Below are 19,351 nucleotides of genomic sequence, written 5' to 3'. Positions count from 1 at the left end.
ATTCCGGTAAATATTAAAATCACACACATTAAAGATATTTAATGGAGCCAGGATATTTTTGTACTATAGTCCAAAATGAGCAATCAGTAAAATGCAGATGATGAATGGAGCCCGCACACCACAGGTACAAAAAAGACGTTCTTTATTTAATTCTGACGTTTTGATCTATTTGATCATCAGGTCAAATGAATCAAAACCTCACTGGGTGGGAATTTAAATCGTCTAAAGCATCTTTCTGCATTGTTTTGAAAAGAAACTGTATACATTTTCACCCTCTGTGGTGAATATGCATGAGCAGCAGGTACAAGCTGCCCTAATTTGTTCTGGAGGAGTTGGCCATGACAGCCACCTCCAAGCTCCTCTATCATCTAATGTACTCACCTCTGGCACCAATCCTGCTTTCTCCAAGAGCTAGTTGAGTATGTGATGTAAGCCCCCCCAGCTCAGCCAACATCTGCAGCACACAAGACCTGAGCCGCCTCAGGAACAGTTTGCTGTGGCTCATCCTGTAGTTCAGGTGTACGCCCAGGAACTTGGTGTCCACGACTCCCCATGGATGGGGCTAGGCATCTCTTTTTGCTGTAGCAGTGATCCACAACAGCTTCTTGGTGTTTCTTGTGTTGAGAATTTCTGGAGGTGACAGTGGCAGTAGTAAGGGGTTTGACATTTTGTCCCAATTCTGAGCTTTTCTAAAATCAAAATTTATATTATTTGTATTTTACTTTAAATTAGTCTATTTCAAAATTTCATTTTGAAATATTGGAGAAATCATGACCAATAAAATGATGGTCATGATTATTGATTAGAATGAAAATATGGTCTGGTCCCATAATTTAATGCACAGAATGTATATGACGGTTTGTTTCAGGAAAAACTATTACTAATTTGTTGAAACATGAAATTTGGGTCCAATGCAAAACTAAATACAGTAAGTGTGTTCCATGTGGTAGTGACTTTGAAGTTTCAGCCAGTCACAGGTTACTTATTTAAGTTGCATATTAGACAACATATATGGAGAGTAAGGCACTAAACAAGACCCAGTCCCAAATTATCAAAGTAAAATATCTAGCAAGAATGTCCATTATTGTAGAGAAATGCTCTTGAATTTTTGGCAGGGGAAATTGAACCTGGTACACTAGCACCCCAAAATACCTTAAGAGAACTACTCCATCCGAGAACACATCTTGCTAATTTTTATTTTAGCCTCAAGAGTGGAGGATACTATCCCATTAAATGATATAAAAGGTCCACAGGATTGTAAACAAAGTCATACACAAATATCTAGCCAATTAGGAATTACTTTCCAATAAGGTAAGCCTTATGGGGATTAGTTATATTGTTAACTCAAAGTCCTCCATAAAGAGCTGACTGAATATCAGCTGTACCTACCGGGATAACCATTAATTAGTTGAGTTGTAGCAGGTTCCAGTTTGTTATGTTTTGCCATTTTGGTGGTTTAGTACAGGGGTCTTCAACGTATTTTCAGGCCAAAGACGTGTTCTATAGACGAATAACAGTTTAAGTCCACACTAATTATCCATAATGTATAAATGATGGATAAGGGGTCAGGACAACTAGGCCTTTTCGTGGAGGGGTCAGAATACAATTTGGACTTAAACTGTTATTCGTCTATAGCACTCAAAGTAAAGTTTCAGTCCAGTCTTAACAACCCAGTGTCTTCTTTACACCAACACTTCAGGACCCTTTAGCAGAGATGAAGCAGGGACCACCACTACATATTATACAACTGTGTTGCAGATTAAACTTTAGTAGATTCCATAGATCACTTCATAGACTTGTTCGACAGCACTGTGATCAGTGTTCACGTTAATGTATCTTCAGACATTTAACCACTTAAACTGTCAATACTTGACCTTTCACTCTGTACTTGGTCTGCTCGTTTCCCCTCTACACCAAACCTCTTTGCCAAAATAGCCAATCTACAAGCTCACAACTGCTGAGCTTCTAGATCTGCTATTTTTCGTTAAAGTTCTCAGGACAGGGATGCTAGGGTTCAATTGTAAAAAAATGTATAAGTTCCTATAATAAAAATATTTGGCAGCCCCCCTGTAGTAATTCTGAGGACGCCTAGGGGTTCCGGACCCACTGTTGAAGACCCCTGGTCTAATACCGGTAATACTGGTAAGTGTATGAATGCATTTGACATTATTATGTGCTACCACACAAAACACTCAGCATATACACATTTACACTCAAGGACCACAATGGAAATAAGCTCTAGAGCTTTTAAAAACATGTTTATTTATATAGCACTTGACATGCTGCACAAAAAAATGGGACAATATACATGTTAAAATAGCAAAAGAACTCCACAATTGTAGAAAGATGTTAAAAGAAAAGTTAAAACACAATTTAAACAATGAATGAGGAAAATAACAAATAATAAAAAATGCTTTTCGGAACATATATGGTATGTTTTTAGAAGTGATTTGAAAGATAGTCATCTCGTCGAATAGCCTCAAATAGGGCATTCCAAAGTCTAGGAGCTTGGACAGCGAAAGCCTGATGACCATTAGGTTTTGACGTTTATATGTAACACTGTATGTTCATGTCAAGAAAGACATCAATCATTCAAAGAACAAATTAGGCAACAATTATGTTTTCAGATAACATGTTTATTGATCAAATATATTTACATTATACAAAAAGAATGAAAACATCTACATGTATAGATGTACATGATCTGCTGTCCATGCAGGTATGGAAAACAAAAACAAAATTTCATTAAATCACAAAAGTGTTTGTGGGCCAGTTGTCCTTAGAGATGGCTATGGAACAAGGGTGTGGGAGATTCCAGATACCTGCACAGAATGGTGTGGAAATCAAATCCTGCTTTCTCTGCTTCTTTCCTAAAGAGACCATGACCAGGGGGCGTGGAGGGGCTTTTAAAAGGTTAATTTATACCAGGCAAAAAGTAAACAAAAAACAGTAATTACATTAAGGAAAAGGTTTACTGAAATATCTGGAAAGATTAATCTCTCTTTTGGTGTTAGCATTATGTTATGCTTTAGCTATTGAAAAATAGCAGATCTACAAGCTCATAGCGCGCCACTGGTCTGCTATTTTAGAAAAATCGTGAAAATGTGCATCAAATCTTTTGAGCACCACTGATACAGAAACATAAGGACATTTTTTAAATTTCGACATCAGGCCTAAATGGGTTAATACATTTTTATCCATAAGTCAAAAACATGACTTTTACTTTTATAATATGGAACAAAAAGCATTTTTATTGTGGTGAAGTTGCAAATACAACATATCATACATATTGACATTATACATCACTAAAATGATTAAAAAAAAAAAAAAAGGTTTAAGTAACTGTGTCATCACCTTTATGCGCTAGTGATTAATATACAAACAGATGTACATAAAAATGAAATTGCAATGTCAATGCTGTAGAAATAGAATAGTACAAAACACTTAAGAGTCTAAAAGCCCCGTTAGCGCCCCCTAGAGGCTGTGCTGCTTCTGGGGGTCACCACAATCCGTAGCGTTTATTCTGCAGTTGGCCCATTTAGATTATATCAGATATCTTGTGTGCAAAGTTGACTTTTTAGGTTGAAGTTGGTGCTGGAGGCAAGGCCATGGGGTCACTCAAATGCATAAGTGTGCTCAGCAAGTTTCATGGCAATCCGATCATTACATTGTGAGATATCTTTGTATGCAATTGCACAATTTGGCTTGGTAGTAACTACTAGAGAAAAGGCAATGGGGTCACCAAATCACTATGATCACCTGGGGTCCACAGCAAATTCCATGGCAATTCAGCCAGTACTTTTCGAGAGATCATTTTTGAGACTATGCCATCTTTAAGAGCCTTGCCACTAACGGGGCTAAAAGTCAGGAGCAAGTAAGACAGAAATGCCTTCATATTGATTGTTCGGATTAGAAGTAATCAGGACTAGAAGGCATTAATGTTAACAATGCTCTTCATTTAAAAAAAGGGATAACGAGTAGGATGTTTCCTAAAAAACAATGTAGACTCATACAAAAACACTCCCTTTCAATCATTTCTATGACCCACTGGAAGTGTGTTGCGTGTCTGTATCTACAGAGACCTTTCCCTCTACCTGTATTTTCTTTTTGGTTACGGTAACACTAGACTAGAGCAATGTAAAGAGAGTAGCGACAACGGCAGTCTAAAATGGTTGATCACATAGACCTCTGATCGTTCCAGATACATGTTAGGGGGCATTCACACTGAGTCTGTTTGATTCAAACTGTTCCCGAATACTGTTGCCTGGTCCCCATTGGCCATGATTCACATTGGCCTTGATTCTTCCACAGCGCACCCGAGTACACTTCATTCAACTGTATTCAATGCTTTCACATTGCATCGATCCATATCCGAGTACACTGCAATCGGTCCCGGGAACACTGCAATCGGTCCCGGGAACTGTATATGAGCCCCAGGCATGAAATAAATCATAATGAGTTGATTCCAATGGGGTGCCCGCACATTTCGCCTTGTGCCTGGAGGGACATAGCAACCTGCCTAGCAACCTGGGCGCAGTAGAGGTATGTGTTTGGCTTCTGCCGGTGAATTTTGATATAAAGCGATTAACCGTGGCGCCGCGGGTTCGGCTGTGATAACCCGCGGTCATGGCGACAAGGGGGTTAAATATCTTTACCGTTTAAAAGTACCACAAGCGGTCTAGCCTTCCATAGCTCTACTACACTACTAGGGTAAATTTTGATATAAAGCGATTAACCGCGGCGCCGCGGGTTCGGCTATGATAACCCGCGGTGCTGCGGGTCATGGCGACAAGGGTGTTAAATATCTTTACCGTTTAAAAGTACCACAAGCGGTCTAGCCTTCCATAGCTCTACTACGCTACTAGGGTTTAAGCAACTATTGAGAGGCTCCAGAATCTGGAAATTGCTGTAAAATATTTGTTCCATTGGAATGAAGAGTTGCTGCCACTCTTGCTTTACACTGCTCTGGTGTGCTATTGGTGTCGTTTAGACAACTTTTAACGATGTGTTTACAAACCACACTCAACACATCCTGCTACTTGTTATAAATCATTTTGAATTTATGTTTAAGAATGTATATATATATATATGTATATATACTTTTGCTGCTGAACTTTTACAACTTTTTAAAGTTTTTACCAAGGGTGCAAACAATTCTAAAGGTTATTGTCTAAGTTCTTATAGACATAGGGTTTACTTGGGATTACCATAATAAAATGTATAGATGATGATTTGGATTTAAATAGAAGGTTTTTTATATAACAATGTGGAGAAAGCTTACCTAGCTAGCGGTATCGGTCTCTGTGATCTCTACTTGTATGCCTCTCCCGATCTCGCATACGGTCTCTGTCCTCCTCACTCCAGGAAGGTTCTCTGCGTCTATGAGATTCAGAGGAATCTCTGTGGCGTTCTCGCCCTCTGTCCCGGTCTCTCTCCCTGTCCCAATCTCTCTCTCTTTCCCGGTTTCTGTCCAAAAAATCCATCTCTCTGTCGCACTCTCTGTCCGGATCTCTCTCTCTCTCCTGAGAATGTTGGCTGTTACTACAGAAAAAAATATATAATAGTAATTAATTATAGCCTGGCATGGCAAGACTGATATCACTGCGTAGACATAACTAACTTTAGTGTGGAAGATGTATTTCCAAGGGACGGTTACAAACAGATTCCAATGTCACAGCAAAAAAGTGTCACTTTGAATAGTGGGCTCTGATTGGTCACCCACATCTCTGGGGTGAGCGAAATGTAATGTAATTCAAACTTTTTTCCTGTGGCAGATTCATCAGGTTTCCAGGCTATCTTAATTACACACTGGGATGAAATAGACTTGAATATTTATACCATTTGTATGTTCTACTTGGTTTCTGGTGTGTTCACAGGCATAGAAGCAATACATAGGTGTTAAAATAAGTACTCTAAGCAGTCATAGCAATACAAATTAGAATGGACAACAAAATGCATGAGTATGGGAGTCCAGAAATAAAGTTATTCAAAAACCTGTTGTTGTTGTAGTTGCCCTGGATGGAAACTAGGCAATCTTTGAGAGAGGTAAGCAAGGTCTGGCAGCGTTCATCACTGTACACTCTGGACTGCTTAATAACTGAAATGGCAGTTAGAAGTGTCTCCATGGCCAACCGCAAGTCTCCTGCATTAACAGACGCATTAAATCATTTCTTCAATTGTGACAAAATACATGGTTTTCTTTAAAGGAGTAGTTTACCCAAAAAAATTACTTATTTTCTATCAATTACACACCCCATGAAGCCTTGGATTCATGGAGATTTTTTTGTTTTTGTTGCATTTCTAAAGGTCGCTTCAGAAGGGGAGCAAGTGATGCAGGCGTTCTCATTTGGATCAGCAGGGATCACGCAGTTTCATGTGCAGACGCAGTGTGAAAAATCAGACCTGTCTGAACTGAGTGGTACTGTACTGTACTGTACTGTACTGTACTGTACTGTACTGTACTGTACTGTACTGTACTGTACTGTACTGTACCGTACCGTACCGTACCGTACTGTACAAGCCCTCCTCCCTGGCCTCTCTATGTGTGTGTGACGCTGCTCAACAGTGCCAGAACCCCAGGAACAGTCTTGTGGACATATAACTTACATGGAGGTCTTTAAATACGTGGCCTAAATACCCCTAGGTTGAACTCTGCTAATAACCACCATGCTGCTGCGAGTGAACGAGTGGCAGAGTTTGGGCTATAAACAAATTCAGAAACGGGTCTCATGGTCGCAGCGAACGTATTTCCTGTAGGCGGAAACAACATATCTGCGGTGTAAACAGCCAGGTCTTCTACTACATTGAATGGTAGAGTGACTGATGTTAGTCAGCTCAAAACGTTACTCTTTTACCTGCTTTTTACTAACACTAACTTTACAAAGATGCCCAGAACATCGGGATGAACTGTGTAGTTTATGGCTGCTCCAACAGTGGTGGCAACATTCAACTTTGGAGAGAAACGGAATGTCAAACAATACACTGCGGTGGCTGAGACCAGAGCATAGAGCAATGGTTGAGACGAAGCAGTGAAAGGTCCTGAAAGATACATAACGTCAGTCTTACCCAATACCCAATCTTTCTGTTGTATGAACACAAGGCTGCTGTACTTTATACCTCATACTAAGCATTTAACGACACAGGTTCATCCCGATATTCTGTACTGTACTGTACTGTACTGTACTGTACTGTACTGTACTGTACTGTGATGAGCATGTAGATCTGCTAATTTCTAAAGGTTTGAGTACTTATGCTGAACTAACACTGAATGATTTTCCAGTTAACAATGGAGTAACTGATTGTCTCCGTGTAGCTCAGTCAGTAGAGCTCTTGCCCTTGGACCGCAAGGTTGTTGTTTTCTGTTTTCTGTTGTCTTCTACCTTGGTCCCGCTTTATCGCTGCTTGCAGCTATATTTTGGAATTGCTTTTAGTTTTTATGCTCCATGGTCCTGGAATCAGCTCTAGAATATCATTAAACTATTTATTTTGTGTCTTGCTTCGTGTTTTTATTGTATTTTGTGTTCTAAGCCCTGCCTGACTTCGTTCTTGGCGAGGGCTCCCTTCACAGAGATGTAAAACGCAATGAGGTACCTAGGTAATGATAAATAAATAAAAGTTAAAGAAGAAGAAATGGAGGTAGGTTTGGTAAAAACGATCAAGGATTCAAATCTAAACATGTTCCTGATAAAGAAACCAAATCAAGCACTTTGTATAATTTGTGATCATTCTTACTTAAAAAAATATTAAATAACACCAACAGAGTTTTTTCTAAAAGAATGCTCAAATTGCCAGGATAGTACACTATCTAGAACAGAAAAATCACACCCGTGTGAGGGTCCCCGGAACCGTTACCTCCAGACCCCCAAGAACACTCCCAGGGGGCCGGCCCGGTTCCGGCGAGCCGCCCCGCGTCCGAAATGGTTGAGGTGGTTGCACACCGGCCGCGTTTTTCGGAAAACCGATGGAGAAAAGCCGCTTAAAAATCCGAATTCACGCCCGGTGTGTGGAGACCTTTACCGTGTGGGGGTCCACAGGGGGTCTCTCTACTTACTGTACTGTCACACCAGAAATCATCATATATACAGTTAATATGTGTGTGTGTTAGGCTGCGCAACAGTGACACAAACACTATTTTCGTGCTCAGACACAGCCAGCCAGCCAGGGACACAGCCAGCGTGTCCCTGGCTGGCTGGCTGTGTGTTTGCACCACTGAAAAACATAATATGGGTTTCCTCTGCTCTTTTGTTCCATCTATTATTATGGCAAGATATTGGGGTTATTGATAAATACATATTGGAGTTGGCTATGTGATTACATAATGTAGCAGTAATTAGGACATATTTTAAGGGATCCTGATAAAAATGTTGTGCCAGCATGGCTGTTGTCTTACCAGTCATTGCTCCAGTTACAGCCTTGGTGATGGCACTACTGGCAATGGTCCGATTTCTGTTCATTTGCTCCTCAAAACTTCCATCTTGAGATGGAGCTGTGTCTCTGTAAAACAGTGAAGAACTGTTGTCAGTTGATTTAATTAGACATCCCCACTGCTGTAAATATAAACTATAGATTAAACATGGTTGTAATTATCTGTTAAAGGTATTTATTTATTTGAGATGTGAAATACCAGTGAAGAACAAAGCAAGTTAACAATCTCACGTTTGCTGGCTGCTGCTGTGGCTGCCATGACCAGGGGGAAAGAATGCAGGATTGATATGAAGACTGGGTGGTGGCTGGCTGGCAACCGGGGGAGGCTGACGGGGGGGCATGTACTGTGGTGGTGGTGGGGGAGGCATCATGTACTGTGGTGGTAATGGAGGAGGCAGCACATTCGGTGGAGGAGCCATATGCCTGAAGTAAGGGTTGGGCAACGGATGGAGCTGGCTAGCAAGGTGTTGTGGATACGTGGGGGGCACAGGCTGAGGATGAGGATTATACTGAGACAACAATACAGGGACTTTATCTGTAGAAACGGATTCCTTAATATCATCCTTTTCAACACGAAGGGGCATACCTGTAAAGAATACATTATTGTACATCAAATGGAGCACAATAATCATTGGAAATGGAATACATAAATAATTCTGCATCATTAAATCTATAAATGATATGGTGATTTGTTCTTACATTTGTTGGCTACGGCTTCAAACCTCTTCATGTTTTGGGAAGTGGCAATGCGGCAATCTACAGTCACCCCATTTAGTGTACATTTAGGTACTTTCTCCACCAATCTCCACAATGAGTCTTCTGTTGACAGTATGATTTCGGCATAGCTATATTTCAGAGTGAAAGGAAGAAAACATTCATTGCTGTCAACACCATTTCATAGAAATTCAATACCATTTTTTTTTTTAAATATCCACAATCTAAATGTCAGGCCTTGGGAAGCCCATTACCCCCAGGTCCCCCACCCTATATCTGGTTATTCATTTTGCATAGAAATGAAAGGAAATATTTTTTAGAGATAGCTTTTAAAGTTCTATGATCTTCTAATACATATAAAGACTGCAGTGAGGTTCTGAAGTCCATTTGCAAGGATTCATTAAACATTTAGCTCGGATCAACTGTTGGAAACTCTCACCCTCTCGACTGGCCATTACTTCGGTTCTCAGCAAATTTGATTTCTTTGATGTCCTTCACTCCCAGAGTGTGAGCCATGTTAGTGATGTCTTTATCAGATGTCCACTGGAGGTAAATGATAAAAGTGAGAGCATGAGAAAAATGTGTGGAAGGAAAATCACCAATAAGAATTATTGGGTAACAAGGCTTCATATGTATGACTCACCCAGGAGAAGTTTCCAATATACACAGAATGTTTCTTATTGTCTTTTGCCATAGTGCCACTTGTTATCGCTGGCGCTGGTTTAGCCTCTCCTTTAGCTTTTGTCTCCTTAATGGTAGGGGTGACCACTTTTTTACAGACTGAACCGGTAAGAACTGCATCATAAAGATCACTTGCCTCAACTGTCTGGTCAAAATCACAAACCTATAGGGGATAAATTTGCAACAGTCATTAGTATTACTTAAATAAGGTCCTGCTCATTTTGTGAGCACATCAGTAACATTGTCAGAGCAAGGAGAATGATTTCTACTGTTACCATCAGACACTAAGGGTTGCCCACCTGCCCCTAGCAGGTAAATACAACTTTCTGGCAGGTGCAGTTGCCCGACCGGGCAAGTGCACGTTTGAGAGTGGATGCAACAGTCTATAAAACACAACACAAGATATATATGTCTAAACACCTGAACGTGACCGCAGCGCTTTCTTCTGGTCTGTGGAATGTAAAGCACTGTTTACCTATAATGTCCTGTTTTCACTTGCTACACTTAAAAATATAAAATAATAAGTGTGAACGCATAGTCATATGACATTTTTTTTTATTCGCACAGCCCCAGAACGTTTTTAAAAGTGTTACATTGAACTGTAAATAATACATTTTTTACATACATTTTCTTTGCCCGACAGGCAAGTGCATCTGAGACCTTAGTGTCAACCCCTGTACCATGGTAGATTCCACTGTTACTAAAGTAGTGTTTCATATAACGGTATCATTTGGCACATCCTTTGTATGCACAGGTGTCCCCTGGTGGTGCAAGACTGCAAGTTGACTCATGTGAGCACAATTTATTTTTATATAGTATATTTATTTCTCTTGCCCAAATAATAAACATAATTTCTTGATAGCTCATTGCAACTCCAACTTCTATACAAGGTTTTTGAAACATCCCAATTACATGAATCACACAATTGTAAATAACAAGGGATAGTGCCACCAAGTGTGTATGTACCTTGTGCTACCTTGATCTATTGAAGATTCTGACGTTCAAATGTACATCTTTTTTGTTTTGATTGTATTGCTGTATTGTTGTATTGTGCTTTCTGCTTTGGCAATGTAAACGTATGTTTTCTCATGCCAATAAAGCCCTTTGAATTGAATTGCTTCCATTCTAAGCTTCTAACTTTTAAAGCATCACTTCAATTTACATTGCTGTGATTTCGCTCCGCAGTCTCACCAAATCAATCGCCAAACACATCGGAAATGCGTTTTTTCTTTAAAAAAATAATAGTAATCATCGGTACAGATTTATATATCGTGTATTTACATTTGTATCCAATACAATCTATTGTTTCAGACCACAGACTAACCTCGCCATAGAGATCCACGAAAGTCTTATCAATGGCTGCAGATCCTGTGGTAGCCATCCTGTAGGCTTTAATGATGCTGGATGATGTTTAATTACCGTAGCTATATTTCCTGGTTTCCAATGTTATGATAAATGACGTTAACTGCTCAGTGAATCCTCTCCAGCCCTGCCACTGCTAGGCTCCCGTGCTAATTTAATGGAGGATGCGAGATGCAAATATGGTGGCCAAACTAAACAAATACCATAACGAATAATGTCCAAGTATTTTCTTCGGATGAAAATAAACGAGATGCATTAAAGTTTTAATGTATATATTTGCTTTTAATTTAGGTTGATAGTATGATACGGACTGGTAACTGGTCTGCTGCTGCAGTGCTAACCAAGCGCCATTGTGGTTGTGCACTAACAACACTATCCGCAGCAACAGGAAGAAGCCAAAGCCGTAGGGTCCATGTGTGTTATTTTACCGACTAGCAACAACCGTATCCCGAATATAAGGGTTCCTTGCCAGTTGCCATTGGTACGGCTAATATCTTGTTCTGCGCGCGACCTTCATACGACGAACTAAGTAATCGTTGGGCTTCCTGTAGAGGAGGTGCGTTTGTACTTGTGTGTACATTCAGTGTACATGACATTCTCTGCCACCTTGGTACATGCCGTGTACAGAAAGATACACACAAACATCAGTGTATAGCTGCATTTACAAGAATGACGTTTAACATGTTATCGTCTGTCTTAACGAAAAGGGTAAGTAAAGTCTTGTTGGTTTAGTCAGCGTTAAAGTCGTGTTGTCATTGTCAACAACGCTATAAAGCTACGTAAGATTTGTCAGTGCTGTGGTAATTTGTAGTAGTGAATCTGACTGTGTAATTAGCTTTATATGCTTGTTTACAAGCACATTACAACTGATCTATCACAGTCTACTATAGCCCCAATATGTTCCCTAGAGAACATGTTGGGGGCTAAGTCTATTACAGTCTTCCTTATCAGGCTACTACTACTTGGCCTCACTCCCCGAACCCACCTCACCCCTGGTCCCCTCCCCACTTTGACAGGCTGGAATGGCTGACCAGAGCCATCAAATAGAAGAGTCCCCACCCACCTCTTTTCCCCTCACTGTAGCCTATATGTTTTCTTCCCCTTTTTACCTCCTATGATGATTTCCTGTTTTTGGCTATATAGAAGTGTATATTTGTATTTGTACGTCTCTAAATGTTATGATGAATTGAACATAATGGACCCTAATGTAAACAAGTGTAATGCTTTATGGTGTCGCCCACAGTTAACAGTTTTGTATTGAGTTGTGCTTGAAATGTACTGTAATTCTCCAATCTGTTAAATACTTCAATCAATCAATCTCAGATAGACATGGTGTGTGTTTATTTTTGTGTTTATTGCAGTGGTGTAAGTATGTTTGCTCAAGTACCGTACAGTTTTAAGGTGTTTATTTACTTTACTGGAATTCTTCCAGATTTCTGTATTTTTTATAATTTTTCGTCTTATTATTATACCATTACTCAACTATTTGAAAACATTACTAGTTACTTTGTAGATTTTGAGCATTTATTACTAAACATACATTAACCACTTCAGCCCTATATATAGTTCGGCCATTTTAATATAGCTGATCTAAGCTTGTAAGAGCTGCTATTCAAAAGATTTGTATACATTTTACTTATGAAATGGGACATTCTGCAGAATGAGTACATTTTGATACCAATACAATACGTTTGTACTTTTTGAGTGGTGCAAACCACTCCAATAACCAGCTTTGTCTGTATCTATGTATCTATGTATGTGTGTACCTGTACGTGGGGCCACGTACAGATGAGCATGGTTGCTATGGTTAGTGCATGGTTGCTATGGTTAGTGTGTGACGTAGTGTGTGAACAGTTGCACCACTCAGTTCACACGGGTGTGATTTTTTTTTACTTGTAACTGAGTATTTCTACGTTGCAGTGTTGATACTTTTACTTACTTTAAGTACTTTTTCCCTATCTGTTTTTTCGCTGGTCAGCTCCTGAACGTGGCATGCCAGGCACGACCATGGAGACCAACAGTGACGGGGATTATGTCCGCTCGTGGTTACCGTGGTGAAGCACCTGAGGACAGCAAGGCTGACCTAATAGAGATCGCTTTGCCCCCATGGGAAGAAAAGATAGGAGAATCCATAGACATCAAGAGACGACGGTTGCTCTATGAGAGTCGAAAGAGGGGCATGTTGGAGAACTGCATAATCCTCAGGTTTATTTTTATTTTTATTAATAATTAAGTCATTACCGCTAAATGTATGTTTTTATTGCAAACAAATGCCAGTCGTGTTGTAAAAACAAAAAACATTTAAAAGCCCAATCAGGTCAAAACAAATACCAATTTTGAAAGTTTTGACTTGGAATTTGGAACATTAAACATTTAGCATTTGACTACGTTTTTACTAATTCATGTGAACAATCATTGTGCTATTGGCGTGTATACAATCAGTATACACAGAATTGCAGATAGCAGTTACAGTAGCTTGGTAGCTTTCAACTTGTATCTGCTATTTTCTGTCTCCCCTGACACTCTTTGCAGCCTTTTTGCAAAGCGCTACTTGAACACAATGACAGAGACCCAGCTGCTGCAATATGACAGGTTGATTAATGAGCCGAGCAATGATTGGGACATATACTACTGGGCAACAGGTGAGAGGAACACTTATATTATGGTCAATATTTTGGTCAATATTATTTGGACCTGTAGTCCTGTACAGTGCTTAACAACCTGGGGCTTTGCACACACAATGGGCCTGATTCACTAAGCTGGACATACCATAAATAACGTGTATACTAAAGGAGGCCGTATTTTCTCTAAGCGAAAACTGCTGTGTGATTCCCCATCACCTGTGTAAATCCCTGAAATGTGTGCATCACATGTGTTCCGCATTTCTTTTCACGTGGAGAAGCATTTGCCTTGCACCACACCCCATTTAAGACCATAAAAGTCAACCAGGAACGTCCTATGTCAGAAGTGACAACGCCACCACTCGAACAATCGAACATTAATAAAGTGATAGCCCGCTCTCACATGTAATGAGAATAAGAAGTCAGTTTACAAAGTTAAACCTCATGACATAAAACTGCATATAAGCCCTTTCTACTGAACAATTGCTAACTGACCTTTGCCAAGGTAAAAAAAGATGATTCTGGAATCTGCCAATATTCGATCATTTTTATCAGAGCTAAGGGGAATTTGTCCTTTGGAGAACGAACCCTCCACTGTCCGACTCCTACATCGGAATTGGAAATTCCACAGGCAGCTAAGGCTAGATTTAATTTATACTGTATTCTCATCAAGGTAAGACTGCATTCATGTGATGTGATCAATATTATAAATTAACACCTAATAATTCAGCTCTAAATGCATCAACTGAAAAGTAATACAAATGATTTCTTAAAATTTAATTTGTAATTTTCATTATATCTATAATGTGCATACAAAGATCGTTTTACATGTTTTCTTTCTTTTTTTATATGTGTTGACAAAATTATGGGCACATAAATATTTAATTTGAGGTTTGGAACTATTGTAATTGATTTTGTATGAAGAATAATGCATTCTAATGACATATGCAAGCGTTTGTTCCATAAGTCATGCCTTCGAGCAGACGTGAGCACAAGCAGCCCTCCCGCAAAATTCACTGGCAGAAATACCTAACTGACCTAACGTAGGAATTTTCGTAAATGAATGTACATTCAAAATATGGGCGTAAACAGCTTAGTGAATCATGCAGAATCATTCTAGAGATTGCGTCCTCAAAATGTGCGGATGGAACGTGTCCTCAGATATTGCGAGCTGTGATTGGCTAGAAGGTGTGTCATTCTGAGCTGTGATTGGCTGAGCATCGCATAGGTGTGCCACATTAACCAATATAAGTGGGGGAGGTAGGGATTGGGTATGTCAGATCGACAAACGGGTATGGACTAGTTATAATTACCCAAATCTAACATGTGTTTTGTTTTGCCATTCCTTTTATGTTGATATGAATTCTATTCATTGTCTCTAGATGCCCATCATTAGTTTGGTCTCTAATATGTGTACTACCATGTTTTTAGGTCAGTAATGGTCCCTTGTTTATATAAATTCATGAATTAAATGGCCTGGGCCGGCCAAGTGGTCCAGGCACCTAGGCTGGTAATACAGCCTAGGTAATCCAGCGGTGTCGTAGGTTCGAGTCCCGGTCCCGACGACCTTTGCTACGTGTCCTCCCCCCATCTCTCTCCCCCTTTCCTGTCAAACTACTGTAAAAATCTATCAATAAATGAATGATTGATTGATTGATTGATCGAACAAATAAACACTTTATTGAAAATGAATTAAAGAGGATAAAAACCCAATAAAGCCCGGAGGCTTGTGTCCAGTCTGACTAAATGATCTCAACTGTTCTCTTGTCTTTGCTGGCAGAGGCCTATCCCACTCCTGATGTTTACAAAGGAGAGGTCATGGAAATGTTGAAGGAGTTCACAAAGAATCGGAACCAGGAACAGAGGTTGGCTGCCCCCAATTTGGAGTACCTGGACAAGGAGAGCCAGTGAACTGGAGGCCTTTTCAACCCGCTGAATAACCGATTATACTGTAGGTGGTGCATAGAAAGCAATGTCAATATCATCCACCTTTAGACCTTTAAAAAAGGCTATTAACTTAGCCAACTGCTCTATGTACTGATTGTACACAATATTAAGAATACGTTTCCATGAAATAGACTTGCCAGGTGAATCCATGTGAAAGTTATAATCCTTCATTTATTTCACCTATTAAATTATCTTTGGTCTTGGAGGACAGTTTTAGAATGAATACTCAAGTCAAAAATGGAATCATCTTACATTTTTAGATGTCTAGCTTAAGCCAAATTCCAATACCCCAAATCTCGGCCACTCGCTCACTCCCACTCGGTCACTCCATCATGGCAAATTATGGTGAAATTGGTGACCTGCCGAAATATGTTACCATCTTGTGGACTTCACACAACTACATGGAGGTCTTTAAATATGTGGCCTAAATGCTGCTAGGTTGAACTCTGCTAATGAACAAACTGCAACAATTTTCATTCGGACACTGACATTATGTGATGTCTGCAAGATTTTCACATAATTCAGCAGGTCACCAATTTCACCGTAACACCACCATGCTAGTGTGAGTGAGCGAGTGGCCGAGATTTGGGGTATTGGAATTTGGCTTTAGTCTAGCTTCAGACCATAAGGGAAATCCCGAGGTTGAGTTCACAGACAGACACACACATTAGCTGACCAGTACAACCACAGTCTAATACTGTTGGCCACTAAGCAGCTCCACTGGAGCAGTTGGGGGTTCAGTGCCTTGCTCAAGGGCACTTCAGCGCTGTTGGGTGAGTGATGACAATCACTTCCCGACCCAGATTTGTCCTGCCCGTCCGGGGAATCGAACCGGCAACCTTTCGGCAACAAGCCCGTCCCGATCCAGATTTTTCCCGCCCATCCGGGGAATCAAACTGGCAACCTTTCGGCAACAAGGGCGCTCCTCTAACCCTTAGGCCACCGCTGCCCTCGTCAAATTTCCTTGAGCAAAACATTGAGCCCCTGCCTTCTCCTTAGTCGTAAGCCTGTCTGTAAGCAATATTTAGATTTAGGGAAAAAAATGATGTAACTCAGTATCAGCAAAGTATTCTTAATATTCTGTACGCCTTATGTAGAAGGTTTTCATCTACTTCTGTATATACTGTAAACAATGTAAATGTTATCGCTGTACTCTCAGAGTCTATATGACAATTGCATGTACTGTAGACAAATATCTACACACGCTCAGGCATGGAAAGTTGCATCTTGTTTATAGTTTTTTGTGGGTTATTATTTAATAAATTCTGATGCCATTTACTGTGCTTTTCCACTTATTGTCTCACTTTCTTAAACTATTTTACCATATGCCCTGTTGCTTCATCCTATTATACATTTGCCTAAGGATCACCGCGTTCCGTCCCGTCCCGCACAGACTATAATTTCCCATGCATTGGGATGTTTCCACTGCAGATCATTCAGCCACCAGATGTCGCACTACACCTCCTGCCTCTTCAAATTTCATGGAGTGGAGTGAGAGCAGTCACACAGGCTGTTAGACTCACTGCAGGGACATCCGTGTTGTCATCATGCTTTCACGTTCAAGTTCCCTACTACATTTTAATTCCAAGCAATGTTGCTCTTCCATGGGCAGACCCAAAACACACCTGGTACTTGGTTGATTTCACATAAACAAGCAATCAGGTCTATGAAACGAGATACTTTGGCCTGGGTTGCCACTTGCCAGATTCTTTACTTGGAGCAAGCACAAGCAATCAGGTTAACATATATGGGCATGACTGTCAACCATTATTGTCCAATGTTATAATGATCACACTTGCCAACACCTGCAGTGCAGCTTCGACAGATCCACAAGCTCACACTATTACATCTAAGGTCTTTAAAAAGTTAAATCTGACTTGCCCAAACATGCTGATACTCTGTTACATAAACTACAGTACAGTATGCACTACACATACTAATTACGCTGGGTGTGCGTGTGTCTACGTACGATGTGCGGCCATCCTCTACTACATGTGCAGCGCAGAATAAAGGGTTTTAAAAGGGAGTTGAAACAGGAAGTGGAGGCTGTGAAATCCCGCAATTTCCTTCTTCCCATTTGTGACGTGTGGCGCTAGAAGTGAGCAGGCCGTAGTGTAATACATTTGTATTTGTGTTATTTTATTGACATCCCATTGACTGTAGTGTAGTATCAACAAATTTGCACCAGGTGGAAGCACAGTTTTTTTGTTTTGCCATCAACTGCACCACACCTGCTGATCACTAATCCCTCATGAACAGATGGATTGCCCCCATGTAATTAATTCAGTATGCTATGTTTGGCCGCTATGGATGGTCAAGATGTTTATCTGATCAAAATATTTGTAATGTTACTAATGTAATATTGACGAATATGGTAATCTGAATAGATCATACTCAATATTATATATTTTGTTGTATACTGTGTTTTAACAACCCCAGCACATTGCTTAGGAGTAATAGTTTTATGGCTTAGGTACAATATAAATTGGCTCTGAAGTTGGTAACACCACAACCACCTGTAGTGTGAAGGACAAAAAACAACCTTGTTATTCACGATTGTATGGGTCCATGCACCTCAATGGGATATTTTGGGCACGAATCGATGTTTACAATTCTCCGGAAATATTTCCATCAATATCTTTGAAACGTTTCAAAATATATATTAAAAGATATAAGTTCACGAAACATGTCTCCATGTGATGCTTTGTGCGCCTGTAGATCAGCATAGGTAGTTAAATTCTAGATATTCTTGCCCTAAGGTAGGCCTGCAGGCTGCAGCATGATATTAGTAAAACATGCAATATACGAATATTAGTATTTATACATAGTTGAATATTGCGATGATGCATGCATAGTTTGAATGTCTCTCTGCCTTTGGTTGGTTCAACAACCTAGATTGTTGAAATGTAATATGTACTGTATATTGCTTTTGTGATGTGTATATTGTGAATGTTCATATTGCAATCATTGAAATTACTATTTGTTTTACATAATTGTGCAGCCCTACCCTAAGCCATATAAATAATTTCCTATTACAGATCAGAACATCATGTGACAATAGGGAAAATAGAAAATACCTTGACTATGTGTTGCCAATTCAGTTGAACCTTGACCTTAGGATGTGCACAGAATTTCAACGGAAGGAGACAAACCCACCCTCTGGCTGATGAATATGACCAATGAATTGGAATGTAGCCAGTATCCAATCAACATTAAACATGTGTTGTGAACAATGTGGGCCAAATACAAACGTCATTGTCATTTAAATAAGAAAATCTGCAATATTCAGAAAAGGGCTGTGTCAGCCGTATAATTTCAATGTATCTGAAAATAGCACACAGTGATGTCAGTTGGGTTCCCCTCTGTGTGCTCTTTGCTCTATTGCCATCTGTCTCAGATAAAATACATTCTTCTCTGTAAATTGTGCCCCTTATTTGTTTTCTGTCTGACTGGATCCCTATGGCAATATATTGGAGTGTGCCAACTATTAGGAACATCACCATGTTTCATGAGACTGAACTGAATGTGTGAATATGCAAAGGCTATTCAATGCATCAAATAAATAACTTTCAGAATTTACACTTACCTTTTGTATCTGTGCA

General features: G+C 39.9%; 2 protein-coding genes across 6 annotated transcripts; one reads left to right on the top strand and one right to left on the bottom strand.

The window, feature by feature from the left end:
- Positions 1–472: 472 nt before the first annotated feature.
- On the bottom strand, positions 473–11,565 carry LOC306921014 (cleavage and polyadenylation specificity factor subunit 7-like). Of its 5 annotated transcripts, none has more exons than XM_079498064.1 (9): positions 11,144–11,563; positions 9,782–9,982; positions 9,578–9,681; positions 9,124–9,269; positions 8,656–9,010; positions 8,390–8,493; positions 5,995–6,142; positions 5,282–5,541; positions 473–630 (listed from the first exon to the last, which is right to left on the bottom strand). In XM_079498064.1, the coding sequence occupies exons 1-8, from the start codon at positions 11,198–11,200 to the stop codon at positions 5,286–5,288; spliced, it is 1,371 nt and encodes a 456-aa protein (XP_079354190.1). In that variant the 5' UTR covers positions 11,201–11,563; the 3' UTR covers positions 473–630; positions 5,282–5,285. The 5 variants fall into 5 exon arrangements, with proteins under 5 accessions (XP_079354190.1, XP_079354191.1, XP_079354188.1 ...); XM_079498065.1 differs by lacking the exon at positions 473–630 and adding an exon at positions 2,616–2,870 and having other exon boundaries at positions 5,282–5,543; positions 6,000–6,142; positions 11,144–11,565; XM_079498062.1 differs by lacking the exon at positions 473–630 and adding an exon at positions 2,616–2,903.
- Positions 11,566–11,704: 139 nt separating this feature from the next.
- Positions 11,705–17,027, top strand: sdhaf2 (succinate dehydrogenase complex assembly factor 2). Its single transcript, XM_079498072.1, has 4 exons — positions 11,705–11,889; positions 13,160–13,386; positions 13,714–13,823; positions 15,583–17,027. The coding sequence occupies exons 1-4, from the start codon at positions 11,851–11,853 to the stop codon at positions 15,711–15,713; spliced, it is 507 nt and encodes a 168-aa protein (XP_079354198.1). The 5' UTR covers positions 11,705–11,850; the 3' UTR covers positions 15,714–17,027.
- The last annotated feature ends 2,324 nt before the right edge of the window (positions 17,028–19,351 follow it).

Source organism: Electrona antarctica (assembly GCF_951216825.1).
Source record: "Electrona antarctica genome assembly, chromosome: 3".
In the NCBI taxonomy this organism is placed as follows: domain Eukaryota; kingdom Metazoa; phylum Chordata; class Actinopteri; order Myctophiformes; family Myctophidae; genus Electrona; species Electrona antarctica.
This window is presented reverse-complemented; position numbering and strand designations above follow the sequence as displayed.